Source organism: Pristiophorus japonicus, chromosome 9, assembly GCF_044704955.1.
Source record: "Pristiophorus japonicus isolate sPriJap1 chromosome 9, sPriJap1.hap1, whole genome shotgun sequence".
NCBI classification, from domain to species: domain Eukaryota; kingdom Metazoa; phylum Chordata; class Chondrichthyes; family Pristiophoridae; genus Pristiophorus; species Pristiophorus japonicus.
In genome coordinates, this window is record NC_091985.1 from 49,848,929 (window position 1) to 49,875,235 (window position 26,307).

The following is a 26,307-nucleotide window of genomic DNA, read 5'->3' on the forward strand; positions in this document are numbered from 1 at the left end:
GGAGGTTCTGATGAATCGGGAGTTCCTCTGTCTCACGGTATGGATTGTAATATTGACCGATTATGTAAAACTTGCTTATGTATGTAAAGCACGCTTATACACTCGCTTACATTAAGTTAAGAAAAGGGAGGCAGCAATGCCTGATGGTTAATGCACTATCTTCAGTAGTCAACACTGCACTGACCCTCAGCACAGAAAATAGAAGATGAATACATACACTCAGTACTGAATAATAAGGACAGTGGAGAATCAACAGCCTAGAAAGATAGCATACCCTGGGAAGCAAGGTCAATCAACACGTCATGAGAAACTGAGGCAAAGTTGAACACATTCCAGAAGGGTGACACCATGGGAGATGGATAGGTGGGGGAGAGCCAGTCTGAGCAGTAGGCCAATCGGTGGCTTTGTAGGAGGGTAGTACAAATCGAAAAATCGTACAACTGTGCTTGTAGAACTCTTGTACTTTAAAGTGTTCATCAGAACATTTCCCAAGCATGTTTGAATAAAAAAAGAGTTAACCGAGGTTTCGTCTGCGTGATTCCATGGTCGCTATACAATATGGGCAAGTGTCGATTCCTTATATCAGGGAGTCCACATTGAGGAAGAGAAGTCTTTTTACTCCAACAAAACTGACAACTTTTTTTTAGCTAGAAGGGTAAAGGGGGTAGTAGCCACCAATACCACTCTGGTTGGCTGACACCACAACACATGCTGAGCAATAATGGCACCATCAGTCATCTAACAGGCCAACACCTGTAGTGAATCATCCAATTGGGAACAAATTACTGTATTCTTCCCAACTACAGACAGGATTTGACAGGAAAAGCAATGCAAATTAGACAATGTCCATCCACCCAGTAAAAAAAATGGACAGCCCAGCTAATGTAAAGTTTTCTATTAAATGTCCCAGCTGAAAATGATTATTTTTGAAGACATTCTGGGTAATAAGAAATGCAGCTAAATACATCAACAGATTTGTAAAAGTGGATATTACCAGTACCTTTCTGAAAACCAAGCACCTGACAAGTTTCATTCTAAACATTCATAGACAAACTGAAAGCTTAAAAACCATGGGTTCTAGCTTTAAGAGCCACACATCTGAAATAAGAGCAGTAAGCCTCATTGCCATTATTAAATAAGTAGCTAAATACATACAGCAAAAATTTTGATTCATTTTCCACCAGAAGTTCTTTATATCTTTTTTTATTTAGATGTAAACCTGCAGTTTATAAACATGTTTTATTAACTTCATAAAAAGACTAGGGCTAGATTTTCCACTGGGTGGCCATCGCCCCCAAAAATGGGCTTTGTTCCAGCGATGTACGATGTCTCAGCCTTACTGATCGCTGGAACATGGCCCATTTTCTTTTTAACGATTTTCCACTCGGCGATAGGCCAGCGATGTGAAATGGGCGATCCAAAAGGTCGGCAATGTGACGTTCGTCCACCGAACGTCCATCAATGTGGAAGGCAAAAGCTTCCCTAGCAATGGGCTTCTGCGCATGTGGGTTTTTTTTCCTGGCCGACCTGCTTTCCTGCGTTTTGGGAGGGCAGGGGTCATCCACACATGCGCAGAAGGAACAGGGAGGAGCAGAGGGGGGGAAGAGAGAGAGAGAGAGAGAGAGAGAGAGAGAGAGAGAGAGAGAGAGAGAGAGAGAGAGAGGATAGAGAGAGGATAGAGAGGAGGAAGCCAGCGAGGAAAGTGCAAGTAAAGATTTGTATTAAAGAGCATAAAGATCATATAAATCATATAAATATAAAAATAAATATAATATATATTAAAAATGTCTCTGGAAGGAGAAGAGAAGAGGGAAAAAGGGAAAGCCCTTCAGTGACGAGGCCAATGAGGCCCTGATAAACGAGGTGCATTCCCGGCGGAGCGAATTGACTCGGGGTGTGCACGGAAAACCCTCACCCCGTGTTTACCGAAAAATTTGGGTGAAGATTGCTGTGGTGGTGTCCTCGGCATCCCATGAGGCGAGGGGGTCGGACCAGTGCCGAAAATGCTGGAATAGTTTTGGTAGCGGCAGCAAGAGTAAGTTGCATTTTATATTTTACTGATGTAAATTTTTATTATAACAATGAATCTGCGATATTGAATTTAAGTTTGTCATTCTTAAATGTATTACGTAAACCATGTTAAGATCCGGACAGTGCTCTGAACCAGCAGCATGTAACGTTTTAAACTGTTGTGACTTCATGATACGACCTAGTCAATTAGCTTATGCTATGCCATGCTCTTTTCTCGTTTGGAGAAGAAGGTATCTATCAATCAGGCCGAGCAAAGGCAAACGGGGGGCGGCTCTGCTCACCTTCAGCCCCTAACTGAAATTTAGGAGTGTGCGGCCGCGCTGGTTGGCCATGAGCACCCTTTGGCCACCACCTGCGGTCTGGCGGAGCCCAGCCATGCGTTTCGTGAGTAATGTGTCAAACAGTATTAAAAACGGTATTAAAAACTTATAATTAATGTCCTGTAATTATAATGCAATATACTTGTAATGTACACATGATATACTAATGATGTCATGTCATGCATGTATGCAGCCCTTGTACATAAGAAGCAGAGGTTGCAGCCGCTACAGCTTTCTGGGGTAGTGAAAACTTTGATATGTAACGTCTCTTGTTAATGTTCACAGTTATGTTCTAATAAGCTGTTAGGTCAATCTGAGACGTTCGTGCAGGTCCAAATGACACCAGCATTGTCACCCACTGAGGAGGAAGAGGAGCACTTTTCTCACCTCGAGAAGGAAGACGACGAGCTCGAGCTCCAGCGGGAGCAGTCAATTGCTCTGGGGGGGGGGGGGGGAGGAGAAGGGTGAACCTGCGGTCATCTCTATTGAGATTGAGGCTGCACCGGGACCAAGCAGTGTGCAGCCGGCAATGCCAAGGCGCAATATATTGCGCATGTCGATCCCACAGAGGCTGGGTCAGCGAGGCCAGCAAACGCCTCACCAGGATGATCAGTTAGTGGGCTTGATGTCCATGTATTCGGAGACGGTCGCGAGCTGATCCAGAGGTTCACTCGATTCGCGGAAGACTTCTCCAAGGTATCTGCAGTGCAAGTCGAGCTACTGGAGGTAGCACGGCAGACTCTCGATGTAGCACGGCAGACTCTTGAAGGGGTGCGTGAACAGACCGCCGCAACGAAAGCCCTTAGGTATGCGCTGCTGGTGAAGCACAGCAAGGTGTCGTGTTGTTAACGAATCAAACCCCGAGCAGTCAGGCGAGTACGGAGGATACAGTTCCTCTTGACTCGGAAAACAAGCAGCCTGCTTCGTCTCCCACACCAACACCTCCACCACGGCAGGAAGTCTATCTGTCACCCGCTGCACGCCAGCCTCGTCTCGGATTGTGGGGACCAAGACGGGCGGGTGGTGCTACTACACTGGGAGGGGGGGATAAACAACCTGGAGGGAAACGTGGCCGCAAGTAGGAAGGATGGGACTGATTTTTACTGTTAATGTTTGTTCATAGTTGGGGGTGGGGGGAGGGGGGGGGGGGGTTTGTGGGTGGGTGAGTGGGGAGTTAGCAAGAATTTTTTTTTATTGATTTTAACAATTGTTGGTGCATTCTCTGATTAATAAGCTCTTGTAATGACATTACTTAAGTTAAGCATTAATGCAAATATTGAACTACAACGGCCAGGCCAGTGCAGGCAAGGCTAAAACGTAACTCAATCAAAACTCAACGAAAATGCAACTTTTGTTTAAGGGTAACTGTGAGTTCATGCAAAGCGTTCATTTATGAGCTGCCGATGCAACATCTTTGTAGCCGCGTAACTCCCACGGGGTACTGTTCCCCTGGGTGAGGGGGTGTGGTAGACAGACCATGGCTACATCGCCAGGCTGGTCCTCCCCAAGGTCCTCACCAGCCTCCTTTTCCACCTCCATCTCCTCCTCCTCCTCCTCCTCCTCGCCAGCTGGCTCTTCCATCTCACCTCCTTCTGGAGGTGGACCTGCAGCCCCGTTAGGCATTTGCTGTCCTCTCCTTATTGCTAGATTATGTAGCATGCAACACACCACAATAAACTCAGCAACCTGGTCAGGGTGGTACATTGGGCTGCCATCAGAGTGGTCCAGGCATCTGAAGCGCTGCTTTAGCATTCCAATTGTCTTCTCAACGATGTTGCGTGTCGCTATGTGGCTTCCATTGTAACGTTTCTCTGCTTCAATGACGGGATTACACAGTGGGGTCATCAGCCAGCTGGCAAGGCCATATCCCTTAACCCCCAGCATCCAACCGTGACCTTCTGGCTGATTGACAAACAGGTCAGGGATAGCACTCTCACGTAGGATGTGCGCATCATGGCTGCTGCCAGGAAATGTAGCATCAACTGTCAGAATGAGTTGGCTGTGGTCAACAACAAGCTGCACATTTAGGGAGTGGAATCCCTTTCTGTTACAAAACACCTCCGTGTTCTGCAAAGGCGCTTTCAGGGCGATGTGCATGCAGTCTATTGCTCCCTGCACTTTGAGGAAGTTTGCTATTCTGGAGAAACCCAAAGCCCTCCCGGTCTGTGCTTCCCTGGTCATCGGGAAGCTTATAAAGTTCATTCTATGAGTGTAAAGGGCTTTAATCACCTGCCGAATGCAGCAGTGTGTGGAGTGCTGAGATAAGACAGATGTCGCCAGCTGAAGCCTGAAAGGATCCCGATGCGTAGAAGACTAGTGTTGCAGTAACCTTTACCTCAACGGACAGTGCAGTTCTGATGGTGCTGGAAAACTGCAAATCCCCCTCGATGAACTCTCAAATCTCATCGATGACCTCCTCTGGAATCAGCCTCCTAAGACATGTGTTTTCAGACAAGTTGAGGTAAGATTGCTTTTCCAAGTACCTTCATTGGTTGTATGCTCGCCTCCTGTCTCTGTCTACGCATTACTCTGCCACCTCTTCGGTTGATCCTTTCAGAAACCAGCGTGTGAGCAGTTACAAGTAATGGCACAGAAAGCATAGGCCCCATCACTATCAATCATTATTTCCACTTGCTATAAATGCACTTTTCACTAAAAAATGCCTAATCTAGTAAACTATTATCTCGATACCAGCCCCAGTCTAACTGTATAACAGTCTCAGTCTAATACTCTCTAGACCAGTCCCAGTCTAACACTAGGCCCCATCACTATCAATAATTGTTTTCACTTACTATAAATGCACTTTTCACTAAAAAATGCCTAATCCACTAAGCTATCAGCAAAATTAAATATAATTAATAATCTGAGTAGATCTATCTATACAGGACCCTTAGCTAACTCAACTATCTAAGCTCGATTTTTTTTAGCTGTCTCCACCCTTCCTCCGACTTCAAAATGGCATCCGTAATGCCCATTTCCTTCAGTAAAGCCTGGGAAAAGCAACTATTACGCAGCTATGTTCTCAGCGAGCAATCAGCCCAGCCATGTGATGGCGATGTGCTGAAACTTCAAATCGGCCATGTGTGGGCGATCAGTTTGGCGAAGTGAGCCGAAACTTGGGGGCATATTATTCCGGCGATGTTTCTGGCCTAGTTTCCATTTTTTGCTCAAAATGGGCGATCGAGGTCCGTTTTGGGTGATATATGGGCGATGTGAAGTGGAAAATCTAGCTCGATGACTTTTTTCCCTAGTGCTCCATAAAATCCTCCGGTATAAATTTTGAACATCCTAGGAAAGCAGATAGCATTTGGGGATGAGTGCAACAAACTTCCCTGCTCCACAAATGATGACTTGCATTAGAACAACGCTTCGCTGTAAAAATGACGCATGGCACTTCACAAATTGATATGGATACTGTAATGTATTTGCTTCATGGGTTCTTTGCTTAAGAATTCATAGCAACACATTGCTATTAAGAACTGGCTGGTTTATTAGCAAAGGTTTAACAATTTCACTACACATTACCAGTTCATCCACCAGGCTCACAACCACCTGCCTCATCGTGGATCCCCTGAACCCAACTGGCTGGGGTTTTATTGAGTCTTATGAACATCACATGACTGGCTAAGCCACTCACAACTCAACAGCTCTACAACTATTTTTATGTAGACAATAAACAAGTGCCCCCTGGTTAAGGCGGGAGGGTGAGCACACTCCAAAATCTTTCAAACAAGTGCCCACTTGTTTTTGTAACCTTGCACATTCGACATATACGTGGGTACACGGACTCCTCTAGACCGCAGAAATTACAGGCAGCCTGGGAGCCTGTGAACCGACTTAAAAACTTATTGCATGGGACTGCTCCGTGCAACACCCTCCAGGCCAAGCCCCCAATAAATAAAGGGAGGACTCCCGCGTAGAGAGCACTCCATTGGGGACCCCCGCTTCCTCTCAACAGCTCTACAAACCTGTGAGCATGTGATGAAGGGAGATTAGGAGCGGTGACTGAAAACTTGGCTGAAATGATGGTTTTCAGAAGGTTTCAGAGAGAAGTGAAGGGGTGGAAGGCTTTAGAAGGAAGATCGAGAGAGTAGAGCCAAGGGAGCTGATGGCTGTGGCACCAACGGTGATGCAGGGTGTGTGTAAAAGGCCAAAATCAAAGGATCAAAGAAGGAACATGAAGCTGGAGTAGTTTACAGAGATAGCTGAGGTGAGGCTCAGGAGTAATTTGAGCACAACGATTTTAAATTGACATGTTGGGAAATAAGGAATGAATGTCGGTCAGCAAAGACAGGGTAATGATTAAGCAGGGCTTAATGTAGGATAGGATACAGGCACCTATGTTCTGAATGAGTTGCAGTTTTTGGAGAGTGTAGGATCTGAGGCCAAAAAGGAGAGCATTTGGAGTGAATGAGTCAAGAGATCACATAAGAATGGAAAAAAAGTTTAAGAGCCAAAGGACAGAGGTGGACAATGTTGCATAGGTGGAATTAGGCAGTCATAGTGACGGAAAGGATGTTGGGTTTAAAGCTCAGCTCAGGATTGAACAGGACACCAAGTTTCATAATGTCTGGGTCAGCCTGAACAAATAGCCGAGGACGTGGAAATAGAATTAGTGTAATTTAGGCAAAGGCTCAAAACAAAGGCTTCAGTCTTCCCGATGCTGAATTGGAAGAAGTCGTGGCTCATGCATGACATCATGTCGGACAGGCGATCTGTCATCACAGAGGTGGTCGTCAAAATAAACTTGGTGCTGCCTATACAAGGTACAAAGTTGAACTACAAAGTAATGATTAAAAAAAATCAGAGCACACAGGCTGTTGGGTATGTTAGAGAATATTTGCTCTCATTCTTTTTTTTAAATACACAAACATACACAAATAATTTATTCAGTTGAATTTTCAAGTAAAACTCTGGACTGTTATATTACCCATCACGTGATTCCATTAATAGTCAGTCCTCACATCACTATTTGCTTCATTGCTTTTTAACCTAAATCACACTGGCTCTTCCAGTAACAGTAGCAAACATAAAAATACAAACTATTCAGTATATAATCTCTGCCAACAAATTGAATGATGTAATTCAAGTTTCGAGGTTGTGTAAAATACTCAAGCTATGTGTGTCCTATTTATGACGCCAAAACCCCTTGATTGAAGGGGCTCACTGTGTTATACAAATTTATTTTTAATGTATCTCATGTGGGTGACATATACCAGAGTAAAGCTTTCAAGCTTCAAGAACTAGTATTTAGAGCATAGTTCCCACTTACTTTTTTTAAACTATCCTTAGTAGTCCGACAGCTCAAATGACAGAAGTGCTCAACTTCCAAGTATGTTTTCCTAGAGCCAAATTCCAAGTCTGCTGTGTTTACAATTTATTTATCCTGGTGTACAGAATGCTGCACAGAGGTGATGCTTTTGGTTTACTGCTTCAAATCGAAGGGCTAGAACGGGTGAAGGAATTACTGATGTAGAGTAGCTGGATTTAATTACATTGTCAGCCAGTACTTGTATGGCGTCTCTAGTGACCATAAAGAACCACGGAGAAAAATTTCCACTGTTGGCTATTTGTAACAAAATCATAAATGTGTTCCTGAAAATAATGTGTTTGTAATTTCATTATAAATGAACAGCCAAAGTTTCCCCCCCGCCCCCCCCATGATCTAGACTGTCTTACCCTCTTGGCTGGATGATAATAGGCAGCAATAATCACAAAATAAAACTACTGCCTCTGTTACATTTAAAGAACAGGCTATGTTGTCATTAAATGTCTGTTAAAGCAACCCACTAAGCACTGCAAAAATAAAAAAAAATCTCGAGTACTAAAATGAAATAACTAAATTGGGATCATTACAATCTAAACACAGTGCTACACTTCCGTGTAAACGGGGCTTCACATGATAGATATATACCATATACCCTTCCCAAGCCATGTTTACAGTACAGTGAGTGGAACCCTACTGAGACATTCAAATTTTTGTCATTTTGTATGAAGACAAAATTACAGGTTAATTTTTATCTGTGAATAGACGGTGCAACTAAATAAAAGCAACAGACGAGACAAACAATAGACCACTGCCGTGAAAAGCTTACAGCAGCTATTCAACTGCTTAGCCCCCAGTTGTTCAATGATGAAGAACTTTACAATGGAAGAGCAAGAGACAGTTCACTTTTATATAATGTAAGAAAACATTGTGGACTGTTGATTTTAATTGCCATGTAGTGCGGTAACGTTATGTTAAAAGCTTCAGTTAAGTGGCAATTCATGACAGGCTTACTGATTGAAAAGCTTGTCTTTTGAAGCTGAAAACCTCAGGGAAAGAAGCAAAATAAAAGAGGGGGGAGGGTGGAAGAGAAAGAGACTGGAGGCTAAAAAAGACACTTGTGTAACAAATCCCAATCTGCAAATCTAAACCAGATGTTAGTGTACAGGGAAATCAATTCTACATGGTACAATCAGCTTTGCACAATCATACATTTAAAGGACTGGCTCTTTACTGAGCTAAATGTTTCTCTGTTCATTAGACATAATGAGGAATCTTCAAGGAGACTGGTGTTGCAATTACAACTAATCCTCAAAAAATTAACTGTGTTGAAGGCTTTATAATTTCCCTAGGTACAATTTAGCTGTCACTTACTTTAAAATTTACTCAAACACGCATTCGAAATAGCTGTAACTTCACATGTCAAGTGCTTTCCAACCAATTAAGTCTAACTGGAAGTCACTGTTAAACAACTGAATGACTAGACAAGATAGCTCATTTCCCTGCTCTTTTGTTCGGAATAATGTGGTGCATTTACATTATCAGCCTCAACAGGATTTTCTGACAGGGACAGAAAAAATTGCTAACGCTGTCCATGCTAAGCACATGAAGCCTGTCATTTACCAATCATCCTTCAAAATGCAATAGCCATGAATGCAACTTAATTACAACCCAATGATCCTTGACGAAAAATCATCTTATCAGTGTCCTGTCTCTGCAAAGCAAATGAACTACTTTTGTCCTTCATCGCTGATGATGCTAAATTCATAATTGCAAAAAAAACCCTGAGTTTAAAAAATAAGGCAAGCTACACTGAAATCTTCACTATCGTTAGAACACAGTATGAAACGGGGGGGGGGGGGGGCAGGGAAGGTGAAGGAACACGCTTCAGACAACAAACTTTTTCATTTCTGTGCTGTGACTCAGTTGGATAAATATTAGAAAATTTAAATCTTAAGGATCAAATATGTTCAGTTTGAAATGCTTTGTTCTTAAAAATAGCTGCATCTGGTCAAAATATGCAAAGTGGATAGAGAAGACCATGTCTACAGCTATTAATGCATTTTATATCTGTCAGCCTCACTAAACATCACTACAAGATATTTACAATAACACTTCGTTCTTAATTAGTCGTAGCTGATAGTTGTGCTCATTTGGGAAAAGCTGGTGTCCCTTTTTTTCTTATCTATGCATTTACTCGTTTTCTCCCCTCCCCCATCAAAATATTTCATTAGTAGCTACTTAAATATAAAGCCCCATTCTCAAAACAATACCTTGAATGGCATGATAATTTTACTCAGTATACTTCACAGAACAGAGTAAGCTCAATTGTTTACATTCTGAATTGACACTTCAATCATGCTACTGAAGCACTGAGCTGACAAGCCTGACAATCTGAAGAGCTAATTAAGGACAGGAATGCCTGAGCTGAAGAATGGAACACCTCTGCACTTTGTATACACTAGGCACTCGGAGAACAGAGAGGTGAGTAGTAATCCTGAGCATTTCCTCCACACTGCCCAACAATGTATCTCAAAACCCCCAATTTAGCAAAACACCTGCTTTTGACCCAGCACACATTCGTATATGCTCAGTTCCGAGTCTTTCCAAGCGAAGGCTCTCAAAATGGATGTTCTAATCATTATAAAATGCAACTTGATCTCCAGATGAAATGTCAGCAAGCGTGTCTGTTGTAGAATTGAGCTATACAGACTAGAAAGGTGCCTTGTTCGATTTGCGGTCCACACTAAGTTAGCTCTTAGCTGAACTGGGGCCACTAGAGTACTCATGATTAGCCAATGTGAAAAGAATAACCAGGATTCCTGCTGATGGAAAGGACAGGATTGAGTTTGGGCTTTGTTGTGATATCTCTCATGGTTGAATAGCTTCACAACACTATGCATATATGCTCCCACATAAGAATGGCCAATTGTGTAGTGTGTAAATAAATAAAACGCATTCCGACATGAGGCAGCACTTTAAAATAAAGATGAAAGTAAATTGTACAGGAAAAAATACAAATGCATTCAGTGCATTTGTTGAGCTAATTATATTGAGTTGAGAATTTATTCCTGCAAGGGGTTAATCTAGAATTTGGGAAAATCTGCACATTGGATTTGTCCTTTCAAGGGATTTGATGTTGATCAACAGTATGTAACTCACTCCTTTCTGCTGCCATTACTGTAACTCTTGTCCCATAGGCACAAAGCAGTGATTAAGGCTATTGTCATAGCAAGATGTTGCACTGCACCATTAAAATACAAAATAAAATGATTGTCCCACTTGGTACAACATTGAATAATTAAGGATGCAGGCTTACCATCAGTAGCCCTCAAAAATTAAAAGAATGTGCCTGTGGCTCAGTGGATAGCACTCTTGCCTGAGTCAGAAGGTTGTGGGTTCAGGCTGACACTCCAGTGCAGTGCTGAGGGAGCACTGCACTGTCAGAGGTGCGATCTTTTGGATGAGACGTTAAACGGATGTCCCGTCTACTCTCTCAAGTGGACGCAAAAGATCCCATGGCACGATTTCAAAGAAGAGCAGTGGAATCATCCCCGGTGTTCTGGCCAATATTTATTCCTCAATCAACACAACAAAAAAAAAGAGATTATCTGGTCATTACCACATTGCTGTTTGTGGGAGCTCGCTTGTGCGCAAGCTGGCTACCGAGTTTCCTACATTATAACAGTGACTACACGCCAAAAGTACTTCATTGGCTGTAAAGCGCTTTGAGACGTCCGGTGATCGTGAAAGGCGTTATATAAATCCAAGTCTTTCTTTTTTCATTTTACTGATGCACTTTTGTGCAGTTTAGAAAAAAAAGGAGTGTTGATGGCGACATGAGGGGAACCATCTTGAAGAAGTTACTGAACCTGGCAGTATGCAAAGCAGCTGAATTAATGTCAGTGGATCCTGTCATTAATGCAGAGTAGTTCAATGATCATGTCATTTCAATTGTATATGTAAATTTGACTGCTCCACACCGCTAGACTTAGTAACGCACTAGTTTCCCCTGATGTCGTCAAAAGCTGTCCCCCTTAAAATAAGTAGACAAACAGAAATAAAATGAAAATCCAAAACATTCATTTCTAAAGATAAGTTCCAATGGCAAGTTTTAAGTCAACTAAAATTACAATAAAACGTTGTGTACTTAGATGATTGTTGCACATAAAAGTCTCGAATACTTCTTCCATATTGTAGTACAAAAATTGTAGTCCTCAATCAAGACTCTGCCTTTGACTCGAGTGTTCTCGATTCCATCCCGCAGCATGCCACCCGCCACCAATTCAGTGAAACTCCAATGTTGCACGAGGTTGGCAAAGCCATAAAACAGCTTAAGAACAACAAGGCTATGGGTACGGATGGAATCCCTGCTGAGGCGCTAAAGTATGGCGGTGAGACGCTGTTTGCGCGGATACATGACCTCATTTCTCTCATCTGGAGGGAGGAGAGCATGCCGGGAGATCTGAGATGCATTGTGACCATTTTTAAAAAGGGGGACAAGTCCGACTGCGGCAACTACAAGGGAATCTCCCTGCTGTCAGCCATTGTGAAAGTTGTCGCTCGAGTTCTCCTCAATCGTCTTCTCCCTGTGGCCGAGGAGCTCCTCCCGGAATCACAATGCGGATTTCGTCCCCTATGGAGCACAACAGACATGATCTTTGCAGCGCGCCAGTTGCAGGAAAAATGCAGGGAGCAGCGCCAGCCCTTATACATGGCCTTTTTCGATCTTACAAAGGCCTTTGACACTGTGAGGGTCTGTGGAGCGTCCTCCTCCGTTTTGGATGCCCTCAAAAGTTTGTCAACATTCTTCGCCTCCTTCACGATGACATGCAAGCCGTGATCCTTACCAACGGATCCATTACAGACCCAATCCACGTCCGGACCGGGGTCAAACAGGGCTGCGTTATTGCTCCAACCCTCTTCTCAATCTTCCTCGCCGCCATGCTCCACCTCACAATCCACAAGCTCCCCGCTGGAGTGGAATTAAACTACAGAACCAGTGGGAAGCTGTTTAACCTACGCCATCTCCAGGCCAGGTCCAAGATCACCCCAACCTCTGTCGTTGAGCTGCAGTATGCGGACGATGCCTGCGGCTGTACACATTCAGAGGCTGAACTCCAGGATATAGTCAATGTATTCACTGAGGCATATGAAAGCATGGGCCTTACGCTTAACATCCATAAGACAATGGTCCTTCACCAGCCTGTCATCGCTGCACTACACTGCCCTCCAATCATCAAGATCCACGGTGCGGCCCTGGACAACTTGGGCCATTTCCCATATCTTGGGAGCCTCTTATCAACAAAGGCAGACACTGATGCGGAGATTCAGCATCCTCTCCAACGCGCCAGCGGAGCCTTCGGCCGCCTGCGGAAAAGAATGTTTGAAGACCAGGCCCTCAAATTTACCACCAAACTCATGGTCCACATGGCTGTAATAATACCCGCCCTCCTGTATGGGTCTGAGGCATGGACGATGTATAGAAGGCACCTCAAGTCACTGGAGATATATCACCAACGATGTCTCCGCAAGATCCTGCAAATCTCCTGGGAGGATAGGCACACCAACATCAGTGTCCTCGACCAGGCTAACATCCCCAGTATTGAAGCACTGACCACACTCGATCAGCTTCGCTGGGCAGGCCACATAGTACGCATGCCAGATACGAGACCCCCGAAGCAAATGCTTTATGCGGAGCTCCTTCATGGTAAACGAGTCAAAGGAGGACAGCGGAAACGTTATAAGGACACCCTCAAAGCCTCTCTGGTAAAGTGGGACATCACCACTGACACCTGGGAGACCCTGGCCGCAGACCGCCCGAGGTGGAGAAAGTCCATCCGGGAAGGCGTTGAGCTCTTTGAGGCTCGACGCAAGGAGCAGGAAGAGGCCAGCCGTAGGTAGCGGAAGGAGCGTGCGGCAAACCAGCCCGACCGACCCCTTCCCCCGACGAATGTCTGTCCCACTTGTAACAGGGTCTGTGGCTCTCGTATCGGATTGTTCAGCCATCAAAGAACTCACTTTGCGAGTGGAAGCAAGTCCGCCTCAATTCTGAGGGACTGCCTATGGTGACACATTTGAAAGACCGCTTCAAAAAGCTTTTCAAAAATCGGTGAAGTTAACAGTAGACAACGCCAGCATATATAGTCTAAATATTCTGCGAAAAAGGATTTATAAATTTGGTATGAACCAACAGAAATTAAGGACAAAAAATAAAACGTTGCAGCAAACTATAGATGAAAGAATACCATCAGACTGCCCCAGGAGCATTTTTTTCTCCATATTTCATAGAGGTTTGCTTACCATTACTGAAGCACTGACATGCATAGATAGCATCAAATGAAGACTTTTCAGACAGGTTTACTACAATCACTAGAATTTGTATATATCGCACCTTTAACATTGAAGAGGTCGCAAGGCACTTCAGAGACACATGAAAAATGGAAGCTAAGCGAAAAACAAAAATTAGGTGGGGTGAGCAAAGGCTTGGTCAAAGGATCTTAAAGGGAGGGTTCTTAAAGGATAATAATAAGGCAGAGAATCAGAAAAATTTAAGGAAAGAATTTGAAAAGTGAGATCTAAATAGCTGAAGGCACAGCGGCCAATGGTGGGTATGTACAAGAAACTGGAGTCAGAGGAATGGAGAGTGCAGGAGGAAGTTACATAGAAATGGATTCAAACACATGAGGATAATTTTAAATATGAGGCATTGGGAGATCAGGAAGCAATGCAGATCAGCAATTATAGGGGTGGCGAGTGAGCTGTTTGGTGTGGGATAGCAGCATAAGTAGGCACCTGTGTGATGGAGACTATATGGCGACCCCATGTTCAGCTCGGGGCTAAACAGGACGTCGAGGCTGGGAACAATCTGGTTCAAACTGTTCCCAAGTGGGGGAGATGGAATAAGTAGTGAAAGCACAGAGCTTGTGTCAGGGCTGAAAACGATGGCTTTGATCTTCCAAATATTTTTCTGAAAGACGTTACAGCTCAACCAAGACAATATTGTCCAACAGCACAGAGGCAGTGGATGGGTTGAGAGAGCTGGTGGCATGTAAGATGGCTTCGGTTTACGGTATTATGACAGCTGCAGCTCAGTTTTAAAAACTCAAGACATTTTTAGTTGCAGTTGAGCGCAAGTTCCAATACCATGGGTTTAAATTACTTTTGACTACAAGTACAGGGAGGGTTTTTAAAATAAGGTTTGCTAAATAGCAACCAAGCATAGGAAAACCTAACCTTTGAGGAATTGGATGAGGCATTACATTGAAATAATTCTCTATTCCACCCCATAAAGAACTCCATTTTGATAATAAAATTAAGAATCTAGCTACTGTTCTTCCACGTTTCTCCGTTAACATTGTATTTTTCATGCTAATTCTTGGAACATTCCAATTGTCATTTGAGGTGTGAAATTCTGTCAAAATGTTTTTTTTTAAATATACTCCAAAAGATTTTATTGGACAAATTATTTACCAGATGTTTCAGACTCTAAGCTCAGCTAATAAGCAAGAAAAAGACACTTTAATCCACAAAGTCAATTAAGCTCCTCTTGCAAAATGTATTATTTCGCAAAATAAATAAGTGTCCACAGCAGTACAACAGAGGCAGGGAGGACAATCCTTTGTTCAGCAGGACATTTAGTCTGTTGCTATTGGGAAAATGTTGATTTTTTAATATTTTCAACTTACTGATCAAGATGGACTGCAATCAGCGGTGAACACAGGTTTGCAGTCGGCTTGGCCAACCCCAAATTCACGATAGATTCATGTAGCTGTTTCACTGTATTTGCTTCTCCCCTCATGGCTGCAGCATTCAGGATATGGAAGAACGAAGTGATAGTTGTGTCTCTTAGAACAACCTCTTTCTCTTTCATCTCCTTTAGAATTAGAATAGCATCTACAATGCAAAACACAAAGGTCCCCAGTTAAAATTTATTCAAAAGGAAAACAAACTGCCTTTTAAAAAAATGGCACTTTAACTAAGCAAGAATGCAAATTTGGGAGTATAATGCAGATTTCAAGTTAATTACTACTTCTGTATCTATGCGAGACTACAATTATATACCACAATGGCATGATTTTATCATTTCTCTGCTACTGTGACTACAAATTATAGGCAGTATCTGTGTGTCCACTCTGCACTGTATAACCCTGCACAGTCTGCCCTGTAGCTGCACAATCTCACTAAATGGATGCTTTTATCCTTCAATGATAACATCTGCTAAATTACACTATTGTTTCTCTAGCAGATGGTTTGTCACGAGGCCAGATAATTAAGATGTGTTTACACTGTATTTACATCTAGACTAATGGCTTGATACCGATACAGCCTGTTTGCAGAGCCGATACTAATTATCCAGTCTTAGCGAGGGAAAGCTTTCTAACAGTCTACATTAAAAAAATAAGGTTCAATAATCTGAACAAATTAGTTCACCTTATGAAACAGACCTAGTCCATTCTCTTATTTCAACAAAAGCAAGCATTGTGGCTTTTAGCAACTAATCCATCAGAGTGGATTATTTCAAAATGTTTTTATAAGTTCCAAATGTAATTTTTAAATTGTACTGAACATTTATTTCCAAATAGCCTATTAAAACTGTTTTATAAATGTTGTGCAACTTTGTATTCAATTCATTATTATGCATTACCATATTAAAACAAAAATAAAAACCATTAGTGTGGGCACAGTAGGTAATCTATGCCACAAGTCATGTTCCTCAAACTTAAATTGAATGGCATTGTTAATAAAAAAAACGCTGAAAAAAAAATAGCAAATGCACTGAACTGCGCAAAATGTAAATGACAAGCTTGCCAAGCCATTATAACTGCTGTAATGGCCTGCACTGTCCAGCACTTTTATGTGAATTCACATTAAAATTATTATGCGATATGTTAATATAACTTTTGAAGGCATGATATATACCATCAAAATAAAGTGAAATTCTCATTACTTTACGGAGATGTAAATGCTTCATTGTGAATTTAAAAAAATAATTGTTTTATAGAAGCATTCAGCTTACCTTCTAATTTACCATGCTTGGATAGGACCCTCGCAAGTGCCAAGTACTTATTTGTGTCAAGGGCAACAGAGGAATCTTTACGGTCTCTTAAATTTCAGAATAATGAGGAAAAAAAGGTTAGTTTTTCACAATTGAGCAGAGTTTTATTTAGTACTTCAAAATATTGCAGTAATATAACACTCAGCTTCATGCTGTATAAAAATCAATGTGTAGCAACTCTCACTTTTAATTTAGCCATGGTCCAGACTCTGATTAAGATTTTATGAAGGGGGTTTAAAGATTACAACCTGTTTAATTCAAGAAGGACCGTATATCAGCATAAATTAATCTGACATATTTCTGCACTAGTGTACTTACACTTCTTGTTTCAGGTTCAGTGCCTCTTCTGCATTATCGTGTCGACAGCAAAGATTTATTAGTGCAGCGTAGCCACCGATAGCCATGTCCGATTCATACTGAGCTTTCACTTCAAGGGCTTTTTGCATATTCTAAAAAGAGAATGAAAAACACAGTTCTGCTGAAGAGGGTCTTGGCTGAATACAAAGCTAAGATTTTCTCTCACGCCAGAACCTCTACAGGCGTTGTTGCCGTTTTAGTTACTGTTCAGTACACTTAATTATTACACAGGTGGGTTCACACCACATCTTGTAAAAAATAAAATGCAGCTGGTAAAACAAATGAGAAATATCATTTTTGAAAATAAATTGAGGGCCCAGAGAATGTCAAGTATTTTTATCAGTGGGGCAAATAATAATTGAGTTATTTTATACATGTGTATTTTTAGTTAAGATTAAAACAAGTAATAAACAGAATTTTTTTCTTCCCTTCAATTTAAATACAACACAGAAAATGGAATGACATACAATATAAATCATTTTACTAACTTCTGGACAGGACTCAGTTTCTAACATTGGTGCATTTATCCAGTTATATAATCTCACACATTCATGGGAAGGTTTTGACCAGTAACAACGCAGCAGTTCATAGTAATCTTAGCAGTGCATTTTTAGGGAGTTAGCCACCAAAACTCATGCACCTTTCACAGGGAGAAAGGAGTGAAAAAGATAAAATGAGGGAGTAAAGAGTCACTCACACAACTTCTAGAAACCATTTTGAGTGGCAGGTTGCCTATCTGCTCGGTGAGGATAACATGGGGTAGTGAGGCTAAAAAAAAGTGAGAAAATACCTCAAAAGAACACTGCAAAGAACCAAGCATCACCTGAGTTACGTTTACTCATTGGTATTCATCGTGATTGTCTAAACCAAGCAGGCCAGCATTTTCTATGCTGAGTTAGCTGATTTCAGCCAGATCAGGAGTAGGGAAACTACAATTGGGCTCAGGATCCCTGGGTTCAGGAAGGTGGGGCAGGGAAATCTAGTCAGCATTCCTGCTCCTGATCGCTATTTAGTGACCTCTGTAGAAAAATGGTGGAGGGCAAGGGCAAAATCAGATTTAGCTGCAATGTTTCCTCACTCCCCCTTCCCTTTTTGAATACCCTGCCAACATCTATTGTCAAGGCTCACACAAGAATAATAGCCACTTGGACAAAATATCAGAAGGGGGCTCAACTCCTGTGGCATAGTATCCCAGGAGTCAACACCTTTGGAAAACTGGTGAGAAAAATAAAACAAAAATTAAGAAATAAAACATGGCTTTTCTGCTTCTAGTTCTATGACATTTTAAAAAGGGAGTTACCCTCTAGATTTAGTGCAATTCTGTAAGGAAAGTGAGATGAGACTTGTTATCTCAGAAAAGAAACACTACTCTATTTACATTGATACACAAAATGTGCTCCCAAGTGCTCTAAGTTACAAAATGCTGCACTGCATAAAAAATTCTCATAGCACTTTTCTTCATAGCTTCTCCTTCATATAGTATATTGTGGGGAGAATGATATTACATGATTTACACAGCTAGAGCATTAACATTTTCCAGACTATTCTGGCTAATAGACCAATCTGATATTAACCATTTTTGAGCTAAAATTCTGTAGACTGTTTGTGTGTTTGCAGTTTTATAGGGCAACTATGGAGAACAAACTGGCTAATTTTAAGACATCGTCCCCACAATGGATGCACTGACAGAAAGCAATTAGGTTCGATATTAAAATCACAGTTTTCACTGTAGCTACTTATTTTGGTTCATATTACTGCTTCCAACAAAACATAGAAAATAGGTGCAGGAGTAGGCCATTCTGCCCTTCGAGCCCGCACCACCATTCAATAAGATCATGGTTAATCATTCACCTCAGTACCCCTTTCCTGCTTTCTCTCCATACCTCTTGATCCCTTTAGCCGTAAGGGCCATAACTAACTCCCTCTTGAATATATCCAATGAACTGGCATCAACTCTCTACGGTAGAGAATTCCACAGGTTAACAACTCTGAGTGAAGAAGTTTCTCCTCATCTCAGTCCTAAATAGTTTACCCCTTATCCAGGTGAACACATGTACCTGGAGGTGGGGGGAAAGACTGTAACACGTGCTGCACTATACCCTTTTTTAATTTCATGTGTGCAGCCAAACAGCTTAGCCCGACACCACCTTATATACACACCGCACACATCAATAAGTGGCTTTGATTATGTATCAAAAGGCAGTAAATACAATTGAGTAGTTAAAATAAACATTAATGGTGGGAGCATAGTCGGAGTAATTTACAAAGTCAACAGATAGTGTATTGTTGGAAACATGCATTCCTAGATACGTGTGAGTATCTAAGTGTATTCCATTTTGGGTCGAGTTCAGTTGCAATTCAGGTTTCAGAGTTTTGCTGCAGAAGTCACCTCCTTACCTTCTTTCACCCATGTTCTAGTATCACAAAATATCAGACTACAATTCCAATCAACGAAATGAGTAAATAAGCAAAGTACTTTACAAAGTGAGATGTGGACTGAGAGGATAGAAGTCAGACAAGAAGAGATCATGAATTACTTGATAAGGAAAAGGAGGTAAATTTGTGAAGCGTGTATTTTTCAACCAAGATTTCACCATCATTATCTTTAGTTTCTCCAGTAAGAATAAAACTCTTCTGACATACTTTTCATTTGTTTTTAATTTGTCTTATTTTTTTTAGGAGAATGTGAAATGCGTTAAGTAGGGTATGTAATATATAATTTACATTATCTCCTATTTTGCGATATTTTACCTTGCCAGAAACTGGTAAGTAAAGAACATCAGATCAAATAAACGTTGGGGGCTATTTATTAGGCTCACCATTAACATTTGAAATAAGTATCAAGCAATGCACATGGTGAAGTTTTAAAACGAATGTCATCTGTGTCTAGCATATAATTTTCTTATGACCAAAAGTGCTGGGGTGAAAAAAAATCAAAAAGCAGTTAAACCCTTTGGGAACCAGGCACTTTTAAAATTAAGGATTTTGAATTAATTGCAGGCCTGGACTTGGTACCTACAGTACAATTGATAATACATTTCTATCCACAAACTGCCAAACGCTCCCACCGTTGGTTTTTCACATCTTGTAGAAACGTGCCAGAGTTCATGTGCAGTTATTCGCCGGTGTAGTCACTGTTGTTCTGTTGGGGAACATGGCAGCCATTTTGCACACCGCAAAATCATACAAAGCACAACAAGTTGAGCGACTTGTTGATCTTTTCTCAGCGATGGTTGAACGAGGGAGGCTGGCCAGGTTGTCCGGACAACTAATGCCATGGGACCTTTAACTTCCACCTGACCCGCCAGACGCAACCTCGGTTTAATATTGCAAGTGGAACGCATCATCTCCAACAATGTTTTTCAGGCAGCAAGTAATAGATACAGCTGGTTCACTAATGTTTCCATTACTCTAATTCGAACAGATACAGGTTGGAGATAAGTCAGAGCTGGATTAGTGTGGCAAATTTTCTTACCACTATTGCTGATCAAAGCACATATGAAACCTTAAACTTTATCCCACTTTCAGATATTTCATAACTTGTTGTGTATTTTCAACATCTTGTATTTTACTTCTGGCTAGACTAGAAATTGTATTCTGCAAATCAGCGTATAAAAAATGTACTTGTTTGCTGATGGATGTTGTTGTATACTGATGTAGGGCCAGGACCCGTAATTTGACGTTTGTAGGAGAAATGCCCTAAAATGAAGTTTTAGCTTGAAAGTTGACCACACAAAATCAAGTTCAGCTGTTGAACTGAATGCCGGGAAAGGGCTTTTAGTTAGCAAAAGTTAACAGCTAGTTCAAACCATAGCCTAGGTTTTTGGTCATAGAATTTGCCATATAATCTGGCCATAAAATCCTTCCTGCTAAATGCCATAAATGAATTAAAGCCATAAAATCTTTAGGTTAATTGCATCAAGAAAATCTGTATTTATATTACAAACAGCCCGTACCCATATGAGAAGCCATTATCCCTAATTCAAGATGTTGCTTCTTCCCATTTATGTGAAAAAAATGTTTGAAACATGCAAGAACAGTAGTGGGGTCATAAAATTAAAGACGACACAAACTGCCTTGCTGGGGGAAATCCATGCTCCAGCAACTCAACGGCAGCCACCGGTCTCTACATTCAACAGATTTGATTGGCAGAAGGTCAAGGAGACCTTCTGGTACTAATGTCATCCAGATTGATTAAGTGAATGTAGCGAGACCTCCCCTTAAAATTAAAATATAAAAATAGAGCTTCTGCAGTCCTCAGTGTTAGTCAATCGGTAGTCAGTAATAGTAGCAGAAATAGACAATCAGTACCAGAGAGCAAGCTGTCTCTCTTCAGCTTTGTAGAACTCAGTGTTTCTGTTAGCACACTCAGAATTTCTTTGTTCTGTAAGAACCGTTACCTTGCAGATACAGAAAAGTGCCTTTACCAGGTACAGCCTGTAAAGGTATAGAACAAGGAATAAAATAGTGAGTTTTCATGTGAGGCTGTACCAGCCAATTGTAGGCAAAGAAAAGTGTCAGTTAACTTTTTAAGTGCCCAAGATCAGAGGAAGGGGGCAAGGTGGGTTCAGTTGGAAGTTCAAGTTGAAACTGATAGCCCCGCTGCTGAAAGAGGGCTCATTGACACTCCAGAAGCTTATGCCTATGTCCCAGGAAAAGGAGACTGACTCAACCACGACACTCGTAAGAATGGGGCATTATAAGTTCTGAACTTTGTTAATCAAACACATAGACATGGGCTATTTACTAGACTGGCTATTCAAAGCGGTTAACTTGTCAGCTAACTAAGGAATTACTCTTAAAATAATCTTACCAATTTGTAATCTCAGACTCTGGTCACTGCTCAGCATCCATCAATGTTGATTTACAGTGATACAATAAATTGCCTGTGTAAACTTTGGTGCTCTTTTTTTAAAAAAAAGTATCTCTGTTGAGAAATGATCTGCTGCTCAACTGCTTAGATAACTCGGATTACTCTTATGCATTCTATGAAGCAACTGTGCACCCAATTTTAACTTTAAGTTGTGATTTGTAACCAATAATTAGTGTTTAGTACATGACTTGTAGTCTTGGCTTCTTCCTTGATGATTTGGCAAGAAAGAATTTATTCACTCACTCAGCAGCTCGAGGGCAGCCTAACCGAAGGTTAGTAAATTAATCCGATCTGGATTAAAAGCAAGAAAGTTTGGGAACTGAATCAGGCAACATGTCCCCAGACTGAAACTAAAGAAAGACTTACATTTATATAGCGTCTTTCACGACCACTGGATGTTGCAAAGTGATTTACAGCAAATAAAGTACATTCAAAATGTAGTCACTGTTGTAATGTGAGAAACTGGGAGGTAAAACCATATAGCTTCTTGGTAAGGAGTAAGCTTTGCGTTAGCTTTCTTACGCTGGTCAGTGCTATAGATTCCAGCAGTGTGGCTACAAGTAAAGCTGCATCCATGGCTTGCACATTTGCATGCAAGGGCCCAGACAAGACTCATTAACTTTGTTTCCAATTGGAACAATAACATTTTTAACGGTATGATTTCTTATTTTATGAAGAGAGTCAGAACTTAATTGGCCTTCATTGTGAATGGGGATTTGAGAAGGGAAAGCTTTCCCACTTTGAATAAGAATGCATAGAATTTCTAAAAAATTCTAAAGCAGCAAAAAGGGCAAATATTTTACTGGAAAAAAAAAGTATATGCTCAATTGAACACAAGAAAACATAGAAATTTACATTGCAGAAGGAGGCCATTTCAGCCCATCGTGTCCGTGCTGGCCGCCAAAGAGCCGCACGGCCCTCGGTCAGCAGCCCTGAAGGTTACATATAAACCTATGAACAATGGCGGACAGGTAAAGAGCACCCAGCCCACCCCACACAACTGCGACACCCCTTAACACCGAAACATTTGACACTCCACCCCAACAGGAGCCATGTAATCTCCTGGGAGAGGCAAAAACCAGATAAAAACCCAGGCCAATTGGGGAAAATAAATCTGGGAAAATTCCTCTCCGACCCAGCCAGGCGAGGAAAAATGGTCCAGGAGATCACCTTGTCCATATTTGATTCCCTGCAGTACCTTCTATCGTATCTGTGCCAGCCAACAAGAGGTTATCCAGTCTAATCCCAATTACCAGCTCTAGGTCCATAACCCTGCAGGTTACAGCACTTTAAGTGCCCATCCAAGCATCTTTTAAATGTGGTGAAGGTTTTTCCATCCCCCACTCTTCCAGGCAGTGAGTTCCAGACCCGCACAACCCTCTGCGTGAAGAAGCCCCCCTCAAATCCCCTCTGAACCTTCCACCAACCACCTTAAAATTATGCCTCCTCGTAATTGACCCTTCCACCAATGGAAATAGGCCCTTGCTATCCACTATATTCAAGCCCCTCAAAATGTTGTACATCTCAATGATGTCTTCTCTCAACCGCTTCTGTTCCAATGAGAACAAACCCAGCCTATCCAATCTGTTCTCATAGCTAAGATGCTCCATTCCAGGCAGTATCCTAGTAACATAAGAAAAGAATTAGGCGCAGGAGTAGGCCATAAGCTCCCCTTGAGCCTGCTCTGCCATTCAATAAGATCATAGCTGATCTTCAACCTCAACTCCACTTTCTCACCCTATCCCTTGATTCCCCTACAGTCTAAAAATCTGCCTATCGCAGTCTTGAATATACTCAACTACTCAGCATCCACAGTCCTTTGGGGTATAGAATTACAAAGATTCATAACCCTTTGAGTGAAGAAATTCCTCATCTTAGTCTTAAATGGCTGACCCCTTATCCTGAGATTACGCCCCCTAGTTCTGGACTCTCAAGCCAGGGGAAACAACCTCTCAGAATCTACCCTGTCAATCCACCTCAGAATCTTGTATGTTTCAATAAGATCACCTTTCATTCTTCTAAACTCCAGAGAGTATAGGCCCACTCTACTCAATCCCTCATCAGACAACCCTCTCATCCCAAGGATCAATCTAATCGTTGCACTGCCTCTAAGCAAGTATGTCCATCCTCAGACAAGGAGACCAAAACTGTGCACAGTACTCCAAGTGTGATCTCACCAAAGTCCTGTTGTTATTGTTATTTTTGTACTCCATCCCACTTGCTTTAAATGCTAACATGCAATTTGCCTTGCTAATTGCTTGCTGTACCTACATACTAACTCTCTATGTTTTTTGTACAAGGACACCTAAATATCTCTGAACACCAACATTTAATAGTTTCTCACATTTAAAAAATACTCTGTTTTTCTATTCTTTCTACCAAAGTGAATAACCATACATTTTTCCCACAGTGCCTTAGGGATCAGTGCTGGGGCCTCAACTGTTTACAATCTATATTAATGACTTGGATAAAGGGACCGAGTATAATGTAGCCAAATTTGCTAATGATACAAAGATAGGTGGGAAAGCAAGTTGTGAGGAGGATGCAAAGAATCTGCAAAGGGATATAGATAGGCTAAGTGAGTGGACAAAAATTTGGCAGATGGAGTATAATGTGGGAAAATGTGAGGTTATCCACTTTGGTAGGAAAAATAAAAAAGCAAATTATTAATTAAATGGGGAGAGATTACAAAATGCTGTGGTACAGAGGGATCTGGGTGCCCTTGTACATGAAACACAAAAAGTTAGCATGCAGGTACAGCAAGTAATTAGGAAGACAAATGGAATGTTGGTCTTTTTTGCAAGGGGAATGGAGTATAAAAGTAGGGAAGTCCTGCTACAACTGTACAGGGCGTTGGTGAGACCGCACCTGGAGTAATACATACAGTTTTGGTCTCCTTAATATATTTGCATTGGAGGCAGTTCAGAGAAGGTTCATGAGGTAGATTCCCGAGATGAAGAAAGGTTGAGCAGGTTGGGCCTATACTGATGGGAGTTTAGAAGAATGAGAGGTGATCTTATTGAAACGTATAAGATTCTGAGGGGGCTTGACAGGGTAGATGCAGAGAGAATGTTTCCCTTCGTGGGGGAATCTAGAACTAGGGAGCATAGTTTCAGGATAAGGGGTCACCCATTTAAAATGGAAATGAGGAGGAATTTCTTCTCTCAGAAGGTAGTGAATCTTTGGAATTCTCTACCCCAGAGAGCTGTGGAAGCTGGGTTATTGAATATATTTAAGGTGGAGATAGACAGACTTTTGAACAATAAGGCAGTCAATGGTTATGGGGAGCGGACAGGGAAGTGGAGTTGAGGCCAAGATCAGGTCAGCCCATGATCTTATTGCATGGTGGAGCAGGCTCGAGGGGCCAAATGGCCTATTCCTGCTCCTAGTTCTTATGTTGGTAGCGCTTCTACCTTTGAGTCAGACGGGTGTAGAAACCAGACACACTCCAGAACTTGAGCATGTAAACTAGGGCACTACTGAGGGAAGACTGCATTGTGGGAAGTGCCATCTTGTGGACCATAGAAACATAGAAAATAGGTGCAGGAGTAGGCCATTCGGCCCTTCTAGCCTGCACCGCCATTCAATGAGTTCATGGCTGAACATTCAACTTCAGTACCCCATTCCTGCTTTCTCGCCATACCAGAATGATACTGAGGGTTAAATTATGAGAACAGATTGTAAGACTAGCTTTGTATTCTCGTGAGTATAGATGATTAAGGGGTGATCTAATTGAGTTGTCGAAGATGATGAAAGGAAGTATTTCCTCAGTTGGGGGAGTCCTGAACAAGGGGGCATATTGATAAAATTAGAGTGCACATATTTAAGAGAATTGGCAAAAGATCCAGGGGGGAATTGAGGAGAATTTGTTTTGCGCACTGTGTTATGATGATCTGGAATACACTGCCTGAAAGGACGGTGGAACCAGATTCAATAGAAACTTTTAAAGGGAATTGCATAAATATGCAGGGCTATGGGGAAAGAGTGGGACTAATTGGACAGCTCTTTCAAAGAGCCAGCACAGGCCAATGGCCTCCTTCTGTGCTGTAAGATTCTATCAGCTAGAAATTCATTATAGTCCAGGAATTGGGGGGGGTTTAATATAGAGCTCCCCCTAGTGGACTACTGCTCCATCCAGTGGACTACTGTGGTAATGCAACTGATGTAAATACAATAAAGAATCAAGTGACAAGGTCACATGTCAAGTTCCTGTAGAGCCATCTTGTGTATGTGTGTGTTTCTGATGTCGTAAAGAATATATCACATTAGCGAACGAGGATAGGACAATCGGATTCTCAAGCTGAAATTTTTGTTGGTGGATCATCGAGCCAAACAGAGAGTTTGAGAGGTTCTTTGTTTTGCTGCATAGCTAAAAATCCAAGGTAGATTTCAAGCACACTGT

At 41.8% G+C, this 26,307-nt stretch overlaps 1 protein-coding gene across 1 annotated transcript in view; it reads right to left on the reverse strand.

The window, feature by feature from the left end:
- The window catches only part of lrpprc (leucine-rich pentatricopeptide repeat containing), a 187,398-nt gene that overhangs the window by 53,826 nt on the left and 107,265 nt on the right, over positions 1 to 26,307 (reverse strand). The window contains exons 21-23 of the mRNA XM_070889342.1: positions 16,994 to 17,124; positions 16,637 to 16,722; positions 15,306 to 15,513 (exon numbers count right to left, since the gene is read on the reverse strand). Of these exons, the coding sequence (XP_070745443.1) occupies positions 15,306 to 15,513; positions 16,637 to 16,722; positions 16,994 to 17,124 (425 nt within the window). The remainder of the gene's footprint in view (positions 1 to 15,305; positions 15,514 to 16,636; positions 16,723 to 16,993; positions 17,125 to 26,307) is intronic.